Source organism: Nelusetta ayraudi, unplaced genomic scaffold, assembly GCF_046127955.1.
Source record: "Nelusetta ayraudi isolate G7.1 ecotype Tasmania unplaced genomic scaffold, CSIRO-AGI_Nayr_v1 ptg000125l, whole genome shotgun sequence".
NCBI classification, from domain to species: domain Eukaryota; kingdom Metazoa; phylum Chordata; class Actinopteri; order Tetraodontiformes; family Monacanthidae; genus Nelusetta; species Nelusetta ayraudi.
This window is the reverse complement of record NW_027466175.1, coordinates 57,995-74,158: the sequence shown is the minus strand read 5'-3', so window position 1 is coordinate 74,158 and position 16,164 is coordinate 57,995. Positions and strand designations below refer to the sequence as shown.

The 16,164-nt window shown below is 41.2% G+C and overlaps 1 protein-coding gene across 1 annotated transcript in view; it reads left to right on the top strand.

Moving 5' to 3' along the window:
• Positions 1-3,372: 3,372 nt before the first annotated feature.
• Positions 3,373-16,164, top strand: part of LOC142904231 (furin-like) — a gene marked incomplete at its 3' end in the record, with an annotated part of 70,188 nt that continues 57,396 nt past the window's right edge. Inside the window, exons 1-2 of the mRNA XM_076050202.1 lie at positions 3,373-3,500; positions 3,965-4,235. Coding sequence (XP_075906317.1) covers positions 4,053-4,235 — 183 coding nt within the window. The remainder of the gene's footprint in view (positions 3,501-3,964; positions 4,236-16,164) is intronic.

Genomic DNA, 16,164 nt, shown 5'->3' with positions numbered 1-16,164 from the left:
GTTTTCTCTTTTTATAAAAATTAATAATTCATATATGTGTGTGTGTGTGTGTGTGTGTGTATATATATATATATATATATATATATATATATATATATATATATATATATATATATATATATATATATATATATATACATGTATATATATACATATGTATGTGTATATATATATATATATATATATGTATATATATATATATATATGTATATATGTATATATATATGTGTATATATGTATATATATATATATATGTATATATGTATATATATATATATGTGTATATATGTATATATATATATATATATATAAAAAGCTTATTTGCCTCATCCAGTGGTTGTGTAAGCTACCAATGGGGCACATTGATGACAGTAATTGGATTCAGTGAAAATGAGCATTTCAGATAGTGGCAAAAATCCATTATTGTTCCTTCGTCCTACATTTGGAAATCTTTTCATGGCTGATAGCTTAGAAGCAGGCTGAATAATAATATGTACGTGTCCTAATGATATGTACCTCTCCTCGGTCACTTATCTTCCCTTGCAATTCGACTGGCCCATTTAACACAGTGGGAGACTCTTGTTGGAAGCGGTTGTGCAACTGATTTTCTATTTTCTCTGTAGTTTAGATGCTAAAGGTTGATGTTTCACATCAGCTGCGGGCCCTTGATGTATATTGTAAGAGCTGCCTCACGTTAACTTCTCTCCAGGCAGTGTTATCCCAGAAGGTGTTTTGTGTGTTGCATTATTGCATGATTGTTATTTTCAGCAGTGTTGTGTGGAGGAGGGTTACCACCCTGTCTTCCTGCATTCACTCCCCTTTCCTCAAACTTTGCAGTGATGGCAGGCCCCCTGCTCCTGTTTTTGTGACTCTGCCATAGCATCTAATGAGCTCAGAAGGAATTGCACCACAGGAAGAGTGACAGCCCCTGGTCATGTTTCCACAACCTCTCTTGCTGCGTAGCAATCACACCCACTCCTAAGTGTGCCTGTGAAGCCGCAGATGTTTTCCCAAAACTTCTCCTTGTGTACTTCAGAAATGCAGCGCACCAAGGAAGCAATAACATGGGAGGATGCAGAAGGTGCCCTCAACCCGTCAAGGGTCCCAAATTGTTTTTCCTTTTATGACTTTTTCTTTTTTCCTTTTCGGAAGAACCTTAAGTCCTAACCATAGCTTACTTGCTAAAGCAACAAACTCTTGTGGTATTGCAGAGTCCCCTCTGCATCTAGTGATCCTTTCTATAACACAGGGTCACCTATGCCATAAAATTCATATTCACCCAGTGGAATGAATACTGATTTTTCTCTGTAGGATGAGAAGTCTTTTTTTTTTTTTTTTTTTTTTTTAAAAAAAGAAACAATTTCAATACATTTTTCATTTGTGATTTGCTATTGTGCAATTTGTAGTGATCTTAAATGAACAGAAGTGTGTTGCCACACTCCACTCATGCTTTAAATGAAGTGGCAAATGGAGGATTTTTTTTTCCCAAAAAGCATTTTTCTTTGAAAATGAGTGTTTTGTGTAAAATGGTCATAAATGAACAGGCTATTGGTGAAAAACATCTGCACTCATTACCCAATTTGTCTCGCAGCCAAGACGTGTGATGCCTGATATGTCTGTGGCATCATACCTCAAAACTGTCCCTTTTATGACTGGACCATCTGTGCCGCCCGTCACGTGCCTTTCCTCGCTAACAGCAGTGTGCTGTCTGCTGTCTGCTGTGTGTTCTGAGTGCAGCGGTGTTGCGTGGTAATTAGACTTTTGCTTCCAGACTTCACAAAGTAACCTTGAAAGCCCATTAACGGACGTAGTTAACGCTGTTTCTTGAGGGGAAAAAAAACCATTAAAAGACTGAAAGTATAAATACCCTTAACACTCCCAAAACCCTGAAACGTTCGTTATGTGTGGTGATAAAACACTCTTACAAAATGAGCACTACACGGAACAGTGGCTTAAGTAGTGTTGGGGGGAGGGAGAGGGGGTATCCTCTGTCCTGATGGAAACCAAAAGGGAAGATAAAGCAGTCATTACTCCCAAAAGGATCACCTTGTCAGCTGCTAGGATGGAATTCATAGATCTTATGAGCAGTGTCAACCAGGCGTGAGCACGATTGTTTTTAACCTATTTAAATGATTTGCCTTCTTCCACCAAATCTTAATATCACCACTCAGCACATGGGTGTAATATCCTCTTAATATTGGCCAAAGTTTTTTCACAGAAATTCACAGCACGGCAATTGTAAGAGGTTGCACCGGAGGGCTTAATGTGTCTAAAACAGTGGGATAAGCGTGATTATCTAGTTCCACTTCAGCGTGTGAACTGAAAATGCAGCACAGCTCTCGCTGCAGAATGGCTGAACGGTCTGAAATGCTGTTTAGCTGTTTTCTCCCTTTTTGTTTTAACATTTAGACTGGATTGAAGGCATTGACCTGGGCCTAATTAAACACAAGGTGCAATGGTTGGTGTGGACAACTTAATTCTCGTCGGAGGCTGAAGTTGAAAGTGAATAATGGCTTGAAAGCAAGAGGCCAGCTAAAAACGTTTTCACAAGCCTGTGAGATGACGCGTCTGATAGAGCAGGTACTGCGTCACTGTCTGGCCGTTCAACATTCAGAGCCGCTGTCCTGCCGGCATAACCAGCGACACTGCAAACTTTTTAATGGGGCACAAGAGAAAAATGTCGATGGCATACAGCCCACGGACAACAGAGGCCGATCCGTTCCAATTTGCTGTAATGAATAGCTTGAATGTTGCGGCCCCTCGAAATAAGTAAATAAAAATAAAATGACATGTTTTCCGCCGCTGCTCTCGGTAATGCCAGAGGAATCTGTGCACACCAAAGCTCTACTAAATGGTGAAATCTGTTGGAGAGGTAACTGTGTCCGACAACAACATCTATTAGAGGGGCAATCTCTGCCAAGGCGCATAGAAGGCTTTAATGGCCCAACTCTTTTCCAAGACATTTGCATTTTTCTTTTGTTACCATGGTTTAAGACAGCACCCGAGGATCCTTTGCTGTGGGGAAGGAAGGGCTTTCAGTCTAAGAGAAACAGTTCTGACAAGAACACTTCCCATTGTGTTGAGCGGAACCACCACTCTTTTGCTGAAATGTTTTGTTACCATTCTTTTTTTGCCCGTTTTCTGCATCAGCTACGAGGATTTTTTTTTTAGAAGCGCTTTTTCCAAATGTAAAAATGTGCACATAAACACACCACCTAAGTTCAAATGTCTTCAATTAAATAAATGATCCCAGAGTGGACATTTCCTTGATGTCTATTTTTTTTTTAGTGATTCCAGAGCAGGTTCAGGTGCAAGTGGGGGGGACATTTAAACCTGCACGGCCTTCTTCCTTTTCATCTTTTTTTACAGGCGAGCGATATTTGTCGGAGTCCTCATCTTTATCATCTTTCCTCTCATCCAGTGGCCAGTTTCCTTTCATGTCTGCCTCACACCGTCCTCTTCTACATCTCACAAAGCCTCTCATCAAATGCCCACAGAAGGTTGCAGGGTGAAATGTTTTCATTTGAACATTTGCTCAAGTAATAATCCTTTTTCATTAACGTTGTGTTTTTACCTTTCTGTTAGAATCTATTGAACTTGAACAGCCGTATTGAACATTTCAGCATGTGGTTAAACTAGAAGTTTTGTCAGATAAATTGCTTTAAGGTCTTTCCCTTCTGACACATGCTCACATCTTGCCTTGTCTGTGTACTGCAGCGTGTTATTACCAAAACATTATCATTTCAGACCCAAAGTAGAAAAGGTGCAATTGCAGGGTAGAAATCATTTCTGTTTTCAGCAATGCCATTGTCTGTCTGACTTCATATTTCTGCTTGCAGCATTTCAGAGATTTTTGGGGGTTTTTGCCCTGTTTCTACTCTTTGAATTATATCCAGGCCAAAGACGGCCCAGTTATGAAGGCCATCTCTTTGCTTAATAGCCGTCTCTGTCCTTTCATCTCCAGGCCACTGTTCTACTTTGCTGCTGTAAGGTACAGCCTGGGAAGCAGTGAGACGGACCGACAGACTTCCCTGTCAAGCGTCCTCCTTTTCATGGATGCCAGGGTGGCCCTGCTGCACTTATGGGCAGTCCTCCTTGTCCTCCTGAAAGCAGAGCAGAGATGGAGTGATGCTGCAGAGGAGGTCTACACCAACACTTGGGCAGTCCAGATAATTGGAGGGCAGGAGGAGGCAGACCGCATCGCCAGGAAACATGGTTTCATTAACCATGGCATTGTAAGTTTTTCCCGCACTGTGTGCAGTGTTGCAGTCTGAATGAATCATCCATGACCACACTCTTGCTTTTGTGTCTTGCACATTGAAAAGGGTAGTGCTCCCAAAAGTCAACATTTTTCCAAGAATCTTTCACTTTAACTTGACGAGGCTCTGGTGATATGTTCAGTGCTGTGTGATAGTTGTTGAGGTTTAAAGAGACAAAGAATTGTATTGAATGGAATGCTGTCAGGGTCAAGGACTCCAACATAAAAGACCAAGAGGTAAGTACAGTTATAAATGCTCTCTCAGTGCAATGGTTGCATGCCACACGGTGCAACGTGGATTCCAATAAACTTTAGTGAGACATCAATTTCGATGTTTACAGAATGTAAGCATCGACTGTACAATGTCGCAGGCTATCGTGTAACGTCAATATGCAACAGTATCAGTTTACGCTGCAAAAACAAATTTTGAGAACTCTGGCTTGACACATTTTTATAGTTGCATTCATGTCCACAGAAAAAAAATCTCCAAAAAGAGGAGAAGGAGAATTTGGACTGGGCTCTGGCTTGGCAAAAGAGGCAAACTTGGCATCTCTGTTTTGTAGAGTTGGAGGTGCTTGTTTATTCGCTTCTGTTGGCAATTAGCATTTTCGCTACTATTGTTTAACAATTGTGCAACTGTTAGCTACAAAAGAGGGGAGAACAAAAGAAGAGAAAAATGCAGGATTTTTTTTTTCCATTTTCCATTTTGAGATTAAACTCGAGTTGAGATTAAATTTGCAATTTCGAGTTAGCTGCCAGTGTTTACAATAACACTCGCCATATATCTGGAGATTGACTCTTTCAACACAGATTCGACAGGTGTGATGTGATGACGTGTTTACAAAACATGAGCAGTTTTGGCTGGGTGGAGTGGAGCCTCTCCCAGCTGTGCAGCTTTCAGCTTTTCAGGGCCACCACGCAGAGTCACATGACCGTCCCCACTCACATTCACACCTACACACAATATCACATGTACGTATTTGAATGAGTCACATTTTGATATTGTATGAACGATCCCTGTCACAGCATTTTTCTCACTGTGTTGTGGTACTTCTGCACTGTTGGGGCTTGTGGACAGCAGTGTGCAAAACCATTGCATATCAAAGTAAAACCTCAGAGTCCCTGATACCTTCAGGCGATCCTGTTTTTGCAGGAAATTGCAAAAAAGTGCGGCCCCTCTACACAAGGTGCATCTCAAAGTGGGGCAGCCATGACTTTCCAGTGCACTGGCAGTCTACCCATACTTGTCCAAGTGTTTAAAAGAAGAAATGCAAAGTGTGAGGGTTTTCTTGCAAGTTCTGAAGCAAAGATGCGTTCAGAGGGGGTTTTTGATGCAAGAACAATAATGTGGTTGCTGCCGTGGGCAGATTATACAGTTGTTTTCATTAAAAGGGCTTATTGTGTCAGAGAGAAAGGAGGTCGTGAGCTTGGGCGTCGGGTCACCCTAATACCTGAGCTTAGCGGTTGACAGCGACTTGCTCTTTGGTTCCTTCATCCTCCTGTTCCACTCAGACTAACTTCATTTGCATGCGTCTTTGTGGAGCTGCCAGAGTGCTACATACACCAGTGAGCAGCCCTCTGGATTACCTCTTAGAAATATGCGTAGGAGGTTTGCGCATATTCCCAGCCTACTGCTCCCCACCTCAAAGAAAAGTGAGCTCTTGCTAAATTAATGCAGGCTTATCTTTGTTTGATCACTGTCATCAGTGGAGACGTGTCTGGGCTCCAAAGCTATTTGTTTTCAGACTCGCTGTATTCACACTTACGCACTGTTGCCTATAGGCCTAAAAAAAGTGGAAGTTCAGCCGTGTGTTTATTAGAGGCTATGTCTTCATATGAAATCATGTCCACATGATTGAAACCATAGCTTGTCTGAGGCGCTTTCTGCTTGACACCGGAGTTCATTCGGTATTGATCGGGTTCACGGCCGTTGTTTTTTTCCCAGTCCTAGAGTATTGTAGCGCCTCGCGAGAAGAAAGCATGCAGTTGGAGTTGGTGCCCTCAACCTGGAGAGCTCTTCTTTTGAATATAAAGCAGCGTCTTGTCAGTAAATTGGCTTTAAAATAAACACTCGGTATTCCACTCACTTACATATATGTATATATATATATTTTTTACCATCACCCTGGGATACAGAGCAGGGTAACAAGAAACAAGACAATCTTGCCCCCCAGGAGCAAGACGTTTTCTTATACTTTCAATTTCCCCTGACTGTAATCATTTTTCTGTTAAAATGTGCTTTTTTTCCTCCTATTGATTTCCCCTTTCCTCCCTACCAAGCCACAAGGATGTCTTTACGCTATACACACTATTAAATATTAATGGTGAGCTCACTTAATTGTTCCGCCCGGTGTTAAATACTAATGGAGTCCAAAGAGCAGAGCTACAGTCGATGTTGCCAGCAAGGAAGAAGTCCTGTTTCCATGACTGAATATCTAAATTAGTACATGGCAGCTTGTCATTGTTGAGTGTGTGAGCATGTGTGTGTGCTAGAGAGAGGGGGACAAACAAAGCTATATGTATTTTTAAACATGGATGTGAAGCTATCAGCCCTGTTTTCACAGGGTGCTTCTGAAAGCAGCCCAGTCGCTTTATTTTGGCCAGCCAGCGATGATTTTTAATGACAGGTCAAACGACAGCCCACAAGTTTTATGGCCACTTTTGCAAACTGCGTTAATGAAGAAACTTGAGAGATGTGCATGTTTCAATTTTAGGAGAATATTGAAAGTGTAAAATTAAAGAGATGATGAAGAAGAAGAGAGGTTAAAGAGGGAATAAAGTCCTGTAGTTTCCCAGACAACAAGACAAGACGAAGGTGTTTACAGACAGGTGGCTGTGGGTTGTGGAAGACACCTGAAAATAGTAAAAATAATAAATCATTTAAAAAAACAACAGACTGAAGTGCAACGATGCTGAAAGGCTGGAAGGCTCTAATGAAGAACTAACTGTCTGGAATGAGGCTTATGAAAGCGTCTCCTCAGTCATTGTTTCACTCAGGCACCCAAATAAGTTTTATTTTAGTCCCTAGTCCCTGAGTGGGTGCGAAGACAGTGGGATGATCCACTGTATGTGCAGCGCCTGTGCGCTGACAGTGCGCTGTGCTTTATGTGAGGGGAGGCATTAGTGGAGGCTTTTACCAGTGGAGGTGCAGCAGCAAAATGACTGTAATCTTTCTGTCAGTTCCAGGCTTGTTCGACCAGGACCATGGAGGTAGATGGTAGAGGAACATGGGATTGTGGTCAGTCATTTGATGATACTGAAGGATCACCTTATACAATATATGCCACACCTTATATGTGTGGCATATATTGCGTTTTTTTGTGTTTGTTCTGACTAGCTTATTATTTTTGAGTCTAATTGAGAGGTTGTGAGGGGGGAGATTGGGCGCGCGCGTGTGCTCTGTCTACTTATAGTATTTTGACAGCAAAAATTGCTTGCAGATTAATCAGGTGAACTGAGGCGCCAACCTAAAAAGAGAAAAAAAAAATCCTACCGTCCAGATTTGAAAGGCTTTTGATTTTTGCGGCATGGCGTTTGAGTAATTACACTGAAATTACTAAATTTTAATGGCTCATTCTACCTGTGGCCACCTTGTCACTGCAGCGTCTGCTGGCAAAAAATAAATTGCGGTCCTTCTGGGGCACTGGACGACCCGCCCTGCACAAAGCAGCTGATTACAGCGTCGTTCTGCAGCAGAACGGTGAGGCTGACCCCCAGAGCCCATTTTACCCATCTCTGCTGACTACAAAGGCTTTAGTCTCATCAGCAGATTCCCTTTGAGAACGTCCATCCCATTGTTCGTCGTTTTTTCTGACGTCCCACTTGATCTCGCAGCTTTCCAATACTCTAATCAGAGTAAAATCAGAAAACCCCAAGCAGGTCTACATCTTGGCCCACTGTAGGTGCGTGTTCTCATGTACCTGTGTTCACGTCATGTGCAATATGAAAAAAACCCTTCCTGGTGGACCCCATTTATATGTAAATGTGTGTATTGTTAGCGTTTTTAGTGTTTGCACCTACCTGATAAAAAAAAAAAAAAACATATCTTTTTGTTAATTCCCTGCTGGTCAATCCTTTGAAAAGTTTCGCACTGAGCAGACTGCAGGTCTGTGGTAGAGTGACGGTCCACCTTCTTACAAGTGGACTGCAAGTATTTATTCTTACTTCTTTTCATGACGACTTTTAGAATGAATTGAATTCCATCTGCTTGTCACCACAATTGTGCCTCGCCAGTATTCTATTGCGATTGTTTTATTGTTGCTTTTTCCTTCATATTTCAATAATGTTTCGTAGGCGTTCCACATGAAGGTTCAAAGCTAAATGTCATTTTGTGTTCTTGGCAGACCCAGCCAGATTCATTGTTTGTATGAGGATGGGCCTGCACTGTGGGCGTTGACAGACTGAATCAGTCGGCTCTGAGAAACAGTCAACTAACGCCAGCGCCTCGCTGCGTCTCTCTATATTGTTCATCCCTCTCACCATATCACTCCATCTCCGCCTTGTTCATCTACTTCTATTTATATCTGTTTTACACACAAAGCTATAGTTTGATCTAGTATATATATATATATAAAAAAAAAGTGGGGGGAAACATACTGGTTCTGTTATTCATCCTTGCACCATCTGCTCTCGCTGCCTTGCTCCCTTTTTAGATTCGGCAGAAAATCTGCAGGCTATTGTGTGGCAGATATATCATGCTATATTAGGGCTGTGAGCAAGGATATTTAAAATAGAGTGTCCAGTATTCCTACCGTGCCAGAAGTTGTTTTCTCACGGAAAAAGTTTCTCCAATATTTGACCTGTTTTTATGTATTTTTTTGAATCCACCTTGCAACTCCAAAGTGTTTCTGTCCCTATTGCTGCCAGAACGAAATTCCAGCTCAGTCGGATTAGCTTTTCTCGTAAATTTACCACGTGTAGCCAGCTCGTATCTAGATCTTTATTTTCATTGGCCAACTGCCTGTGCGCATTAATTGTATTGTGTGTCAGTTTAATGTTGAGCCCCGAGTAAAGGCCATAGACCCCTGCAAGCTGTCAAATTTCCACCCTTTCTGTTTCAGGAGAGTCTGGCTGCATACTGTTATCACATCATAAAAATGGCAATTATTTTGCAAGAAAGGGGGAAATGTTGCGGAGTAATCGGAATAAAATTGGATATTTCGGTCTTGGGTGTGGTTTTATTGTCTGCTTGGAAACCCTCCGACCAATATTGCTGAAGTAATGTTTTCGATAATGTGTCCTTTCTGCCACTGCGTTTTAAGAGTCACTTGGAGCAGCGTTGTTTCAGCAAGGTGCCGTTTGCATTAAGTCGGAAGAAACTAAGGAATTGCCTAATTATTGCCAAGATTTTCAGCTTTTTGCACAACATCATCACAGCATCATCTGGACACACAAACACAGGTGCAATGTAATAAGCGTAGCTATTATACATTATTTTGTACATGGTACTTTGCCATCTGTGCAGTGCACTAACCTACTTGGCAGGGCTCTCTGGCCGTTTTCCTCGCCAACTCAATTCATGTCTGCTCTATTGGCTTGAAATGTTCTAAAACAAATACCTGATACACATCTGGTCTGCTTCCTCTCTCTATCTGGGCCACTTACCTGCAGGCTGTGTGAGACGGTCACTGCACGTCAGGACCTATTTAATGTTTAATTGCTCAAGAAGTGGAACAGATGCTTTTAAGAATTTACATGGGCAGTTTCCCCTGCGGGCAAGTGGGGTGATTATTGCATTTGAATGTGGATTGTAAAGGGTTTCCTGCCAGGTGGATTGTGCTGCATTTGTCCTGCTCCTGCGAGCTTCTTTGTAGTTCTTCAGCACATAGCACTTTCCTAATTGTCTTTGTTTGACATTGATTTTCCGTTATCAGGATCTTTAAAAGTGCCATCCATTCCTTTTTTTTTCCCTCCAGTGCATCACTTCAGTTAGGTTTACACCATTTCATTTAACTGCTCGAGTGTTGCTCATGAATGCATATTGCATTTTTCTGCAGCAGCACACAAACAGGCAATGGAAGCCCTTCTGCATATTGCCTGTAGCTGTTTCCTATTTACCATAGGACTGTGAGTAAATGAAGGAGCGCCTTACGGAAAACCTGAAAGTCTTGCTATTGTCGTCAAATATCAATAGGACTTTAGAGAGGGGCAATCACAAAGGAACACTCGCCTTTATGGAAATGTGAGGCTTTTCTGAAAATGCATTGGAATTCTACCAGGGATATAAAATCATCAAGTATAACAGATAGATGGCGTTTCATTGTCATTGCACAAAAATATACAACAATATTATGGTAGTATGGTTCAATATTACCATAAATAAAATACAATAACATAGAAAAGATGGGAGGGAAAAAATCCTCAGCTCATTAATATGCTTAACTGATGATTATTCAAAATGTATTTGATTAATTTAAGGAAAGCTTTTTTTTTCCAGTAAATTAATTTTCTTTATGACACTTATAGTAACAGCTGTTGAAGCTTAAGTGCTCATGAAGAAGGAGTTGAAAAGGCAAGGGTCTCATTTGCACATGGGGTGATTTTTGTGCACCTGTGCATGTTCTTCTGGCTCTTAACAGTAAGAATTATCTGTTGGTTAGTCAGCAACAGCTTTAGGGTGCAGCAGGTGTAAGACTTGAAAAAATGAGTACCAAATGTGTGCTCTTGGTTTGTAAAGACCTACTTCACAATTATCCTGTTATTTTTTTCAACATTTTAACATTAACGTCATGCTATCAGAAGTTCATAGTATTTATTCCTACTACATGGAATTTATGCAGGCTGCTTGAGGTCAAAGTGATCTGAGGTCGTTCGTTGGCAGATTACACCAAATGCCATATGTTTCTTTTTTTTCCTAAAAATCTTTTACCAGGCACCCGGAGAGCACAGATTTCTTGCACTTTGGAGTCAATAGAAAAGGGGCTGGTTCAATGGTTCAAGCCATAATTCTGCTTTCTTTCACTGTTGATCTTTTCCCCCTTTAAACCTTCACTATTTATTGGTCCGCGCTACCGTCCATGTCGCCTCTTCTTCACCCCATTTACGCCGTTATCTCTCGGCTGTCTTCCACTGCACTTTACGCCTACCTATTACTTTGCACCGATCTAAGTGAAGTGGCCCATCTTGTGTTTCTGCTATCCGCCTTCTTCTGCTTGCAGCCACAGAAAAACTGTTTTGCAACATCCAGAAACGTGTCTTTGAAATGTGTTTAGCGCTGTCGAAACCATCAGGAGATATTTCTGCTTGAAAGGGTCTCAAAAAGGCCACGCACCTGCGACTGCACATCAATCTGTTTTTTCCCTGAATATTCAAGGTCAACAAGACGAGTCTTGCTGGCTGGAGAAATAAATTTGTCGAGATGCAAAGCATGTCCCCTTATATTTCAACATGCAAAATTGACCTGAGCCTTTTTACTCGTAAGGTTCTTGTTCAATGTACTGTCAACTGTCAAGTGTTGTGACCTACTAATGTAAGATGATGACAATGATGATGATGATCACAGTCAGCCTCAGACAAATTGGCGAAAATGGGCTTCGCAATTTAGAGTTTCAGTAAAATAAATATTCCTCCTACTGTGTCTCTCTCTCTCTCTCTCTCTCTCTCTCTCTCGGCTTATTGATTAGTTCTCTTTATTTAGAATGGCAAAGTTTCCCAAAGCACCCCCCCCCCCCCCTCACCCCCAGTGGCCCTGAAGAGCACCCCGCAGAACGTGTATGGATCGAGTGTGTGGAGGAGGAGGAGGGTGGTCAAAGTCTGTCAGACTGTTTTCTGTTACTCCGAGAAATGGAACCAGCCAGACATTAACCTTGCACGGCAGCTAGACTGCCAGACTAACAACTCTGGGATATCTTTTAAACTTCCAGTTGGAGTCCTTCCAGCCATCTGGAAAGGGATGGGACAGATGATCTTTCTTTGAGGAGGAAGAGCTGGTGGCCCAAAACCTGTGGCGGAGTTTCAATAGGAAACTGCTGCTTGCTGGTTTTCCCTCCACTGCAGACTGGCAAGAGTTTAGTGAAACACAATGGTGCATAGCTGCTCACCACAGGGTGTCAGCACACATGAAGTTCCCTAAACACCAGTCGGCAGGATGTGGTGGGCAAGACGTGATTATTATTTAATACAGGCAGCAATGCCTCTTTGGTTTTTCTGTCCAAGGTTCCCCCTGATTCCAAGACCTCTTTATTCCAGTCCAACTTCAACAAGTGGATTTTTTTGTTTTGCTTTTTAATTTAAATAAGAATGTGGCCAGTGTATCAATAGGTTTTATTCATAAGTGTTTTACATTAGTCTTGATTTTCTAGTTAGTTTCAGCATTGAAGTTGTATTCACTTACCATACGTGGGACGCGTTTCAATAGCACAGTCTCTATATTTCATTCTTTTATTTCACCCCTCTTGCTTTTGCTCAGGGGCGATAGAAGAGACAAGTTGTTGTTGTTGAGGATGCTGTTGTGAATGCAAACACTGAGCACTTGTGACCAGCTAAGCACAGTCGACATTCAGCCTTTATTTTTTTTTGCTTGGAGATTAAGTGGCTGCTGGACGCCATCCTCTCTCTGCAGTCATTACATTGTGTATTCTACCTTTATCCCCATGATCCCCCTCAATGTAGTGCAACTTTAAATTATTATTCTTTCCCAGCCGCTTAAAAAAGTGATTTTTTTTTTTTTTTGGTTCTTGGTTAAAAGACAAATTTGGAAAATGCCAAGATAGATGAAAACTGAAGGTTGTGATCAGAGATTGACTGTGTTGCTATCGTGGCTTATTTGCCTTGACAGAAAATCCCCAGGCATGTGTAATAACACTAGGCAGCGCAGAGCTTTATTAAAAACATTCCGACAATTCAAACTCATTGATCTGATTGAAGACGTAATTGAATTACTCCCAACTGAGCACAGATGCATTGGAAACTATTGGAATGGCAATGATTAGCTCTGATTAAAACAGAGAGAACTAATGGCAGGAGAAAAGAAGAACCAACATGTTCACTCTGCGCCATTATAACCACAGCTCATTGTGCTGCTCACCATCATGTAAACAATAAACTCCCTCTCTGATACAGCATGACAAGGACGCCACTGCTCTGTGAAACTGTAGCATGGCTCCATGAAGATTAGGCATCATGTAACTCTTTTTGCTACAGTGGGGAAAAATATATGAAAAATAATTTACAATTTAATCCCAGCAAAAGCCTTCATTGATAAACAGCTTTTTAATTTTTATGTTTATTTTGTTGTGAGCCACTATTGTCAGAAAACCATCGGGGTTCATCTGTTGCCTCATCAATTTGTGCTCCAACTAAATCACATCATGAGGAAACTAAAAGTCTCTCACAGCAGACTGCGCGTGTGAACAGTTAAATCAAATGCATTGCCTTTTTCGCCCATAATGTGCACTCAGCTACAAAGATTTTTTTTTTATTAAGTGTTTGAAAATAGCTCATCTTGCTTTACCGTTTTACTGCAGGGTAGTAACGCAAAGGAGCTCTTCTTTTATTCTGCCTGCAGCTCATGAAACACAGACACTGAGTTACTTTGCAGCCGTCGTCATCGAGAATGACTTAAACATTCTGCTCGCAAAAAAGCATTGGGATTTATGTGTTTGGTCAACCCTGAGACATGATCTGATAACCCATCCCTTACAGATAACACAACTCCTTTTCACTTTTTTTTTTCCCAATAAATGTGTGGGAAGCAACACTTGAGATTATTGCTCCACTTAGGCCAAGAATCCCTCCTTTGTTGCTCAGAGATACTGAAACATGAAACAAAGACTTGCAGTTTGAAGTCTACTTGAACTTGCGCTATAATAACTGGTATTGTATTTTTCTTTTTTTATTTCATACACTAGTACAATGCCCAGGGTTTGTTTGATGCATAAATATTTGAAGAGTTGTGAAATGCAAATCAGGGCTTGGCACACTGGGTTGTTTTTTTCTTTGTTTTGTTTTTATCAGTATGATTAAAGAGAGTCGAGCACTGTCTGCAATGCATTTATTCCTAGATTGTCTTTTTTTATTGGAGAAGATATTGATTAAAACATGACACATTATATAAAAAAAATAAATTATGAAATATACTCACGTTTTTGCAAAACCAACCTCTTAAAATGCGTAAGGATTCTTTTTATTTCCACTTAATGCAGCTAAAGGTCAAATTAATCATTTCTGTTCAGGGTTTTAATGTTGTAATTGCCCTTCCATTGAGATTGAATGCTTTCATTTTTATATTCTATTGTTCAGGGAGTCCTTAATGAAAGAAAATAATAATAATGAATTCAGCTTTGAATTAATAGTCATGAAGCATTTTACTGAGAGTAAATATCACCCCACGGTTTTCAGATGCTGTCTTTGGATTATGTAGGAGGAGAAATTGTAAAGATGAACTTTGATCCCCTTTCCTTTCTTGCTTCTGCAGCTGTATCAGCACAAGCTTGCGGATTAACACTTTGCCATTTCCCTTCTGTCAATCCTTTGCATTTTTCCTTCCTTCTACTCTAAACACAGTGCTGCACCTTCACAGAAATTAGACTGACAGGGGGAAAAAATGATCAAACTAGTCCATCTGATGTTTACCATCTACTATTCAGTTAATTTTATAAAGAAATCATGCAAAATTTACTTCACCAATATACTCTAACCATCCTGCCAATTCCTCCCACAACCGTTGACCTAGTCGGTGTGATGCTGAAAAGGCTGTGCAGAGCAACCTAGCAGTCCTTGCTTGCCGCCTTAAAAGTAGGACTTTGACCTTTTGAGGAAAACACAGTGACGGAGGGGACTCTGCGAGGCCTGGAGGGTTTCTGGCTCCCTGCTGAAAGAGTGACACCTGCTCTGTTGTCTCGTGTTTCACCGGTCGCATCAGGCGGCAGAGGATGGGTATGAAGGAAATAGACATATGGAGTCGCTGACACTCGCAACCCGCTGTCATTGTTTCCCGTTGGAAAGTATCAGTGACCATCTGTGGCAAGAAAGGTCCAATGGATATTTATCATTTGAGCAGACTTTCTGAAATGCATCAGTATGAACCTTGGAGGCAGTGAGCCATGTAAAGCCAGTGGAGTCATCCAGGAAGATGGCTACCATCAAGTAGTGCTTTATAAGCAAATTGCAGTTGTGTGTAGTGGTTACAGTGTAACAGTTGGATTTTTCTCCGTTTATATGATTTAGAAATGGAGCGTGGCGTGCAGAATGGCTCCAGCTCACATTAAAGAATGAACGTTGAATACTTTTGTAGCGTTGAATCCATTTTCATTTTCTCTCCTCGCAGCGGCGCCGCATGAGAAGTTCCCTGTAAAATCCCAGCGTTCCCGAGCTTCTCTGATTTGTGCTCTCTAAAATTCAACTGACGTGATGGAATGGAGCTGTTGACCCAGAGCGCACAAGAAGCGTTTTGTTCATAGGGCACTTGCAACTTTGTGGCCGTTGGCTCCTGATAAAATAGTTTCTGTCAGCTTTATAGTAATTTAAACCTGGGCAGTGAAAAATGGACTCCAAACGGCTGCTTAATCGAATGCAGGAGCTTCCTCGTACTTTCTCCCGGAGTTCTTCTCCAACTCCACTGACGTTTGCTCCCATGTGACTCAAAATACACTTTCCCCAGTGGGAGCCTAAACACTCATACAGTCTTATTTATAGCAATTTCACTCACATTATGATTCATGCTTCTATTTCAGATACCCAACAATCAAAATAAACTTATGTGTCCTGCTTGGTTAAAAAACAACTACAAAAAAACAGTAATGCATCCACTCCTTAAATGGCGCCTCATTAAGAGCTTACTAATGGCAACAGCTATAAATTTCCAATCTGCATCAAACTTTAATAGGGGAGGTGACTGCATTATTTATGCCTACTTTTTGTGTACACATGCAATTATCATAACCTCCCTTTCCCATTTCCCTCAGCGC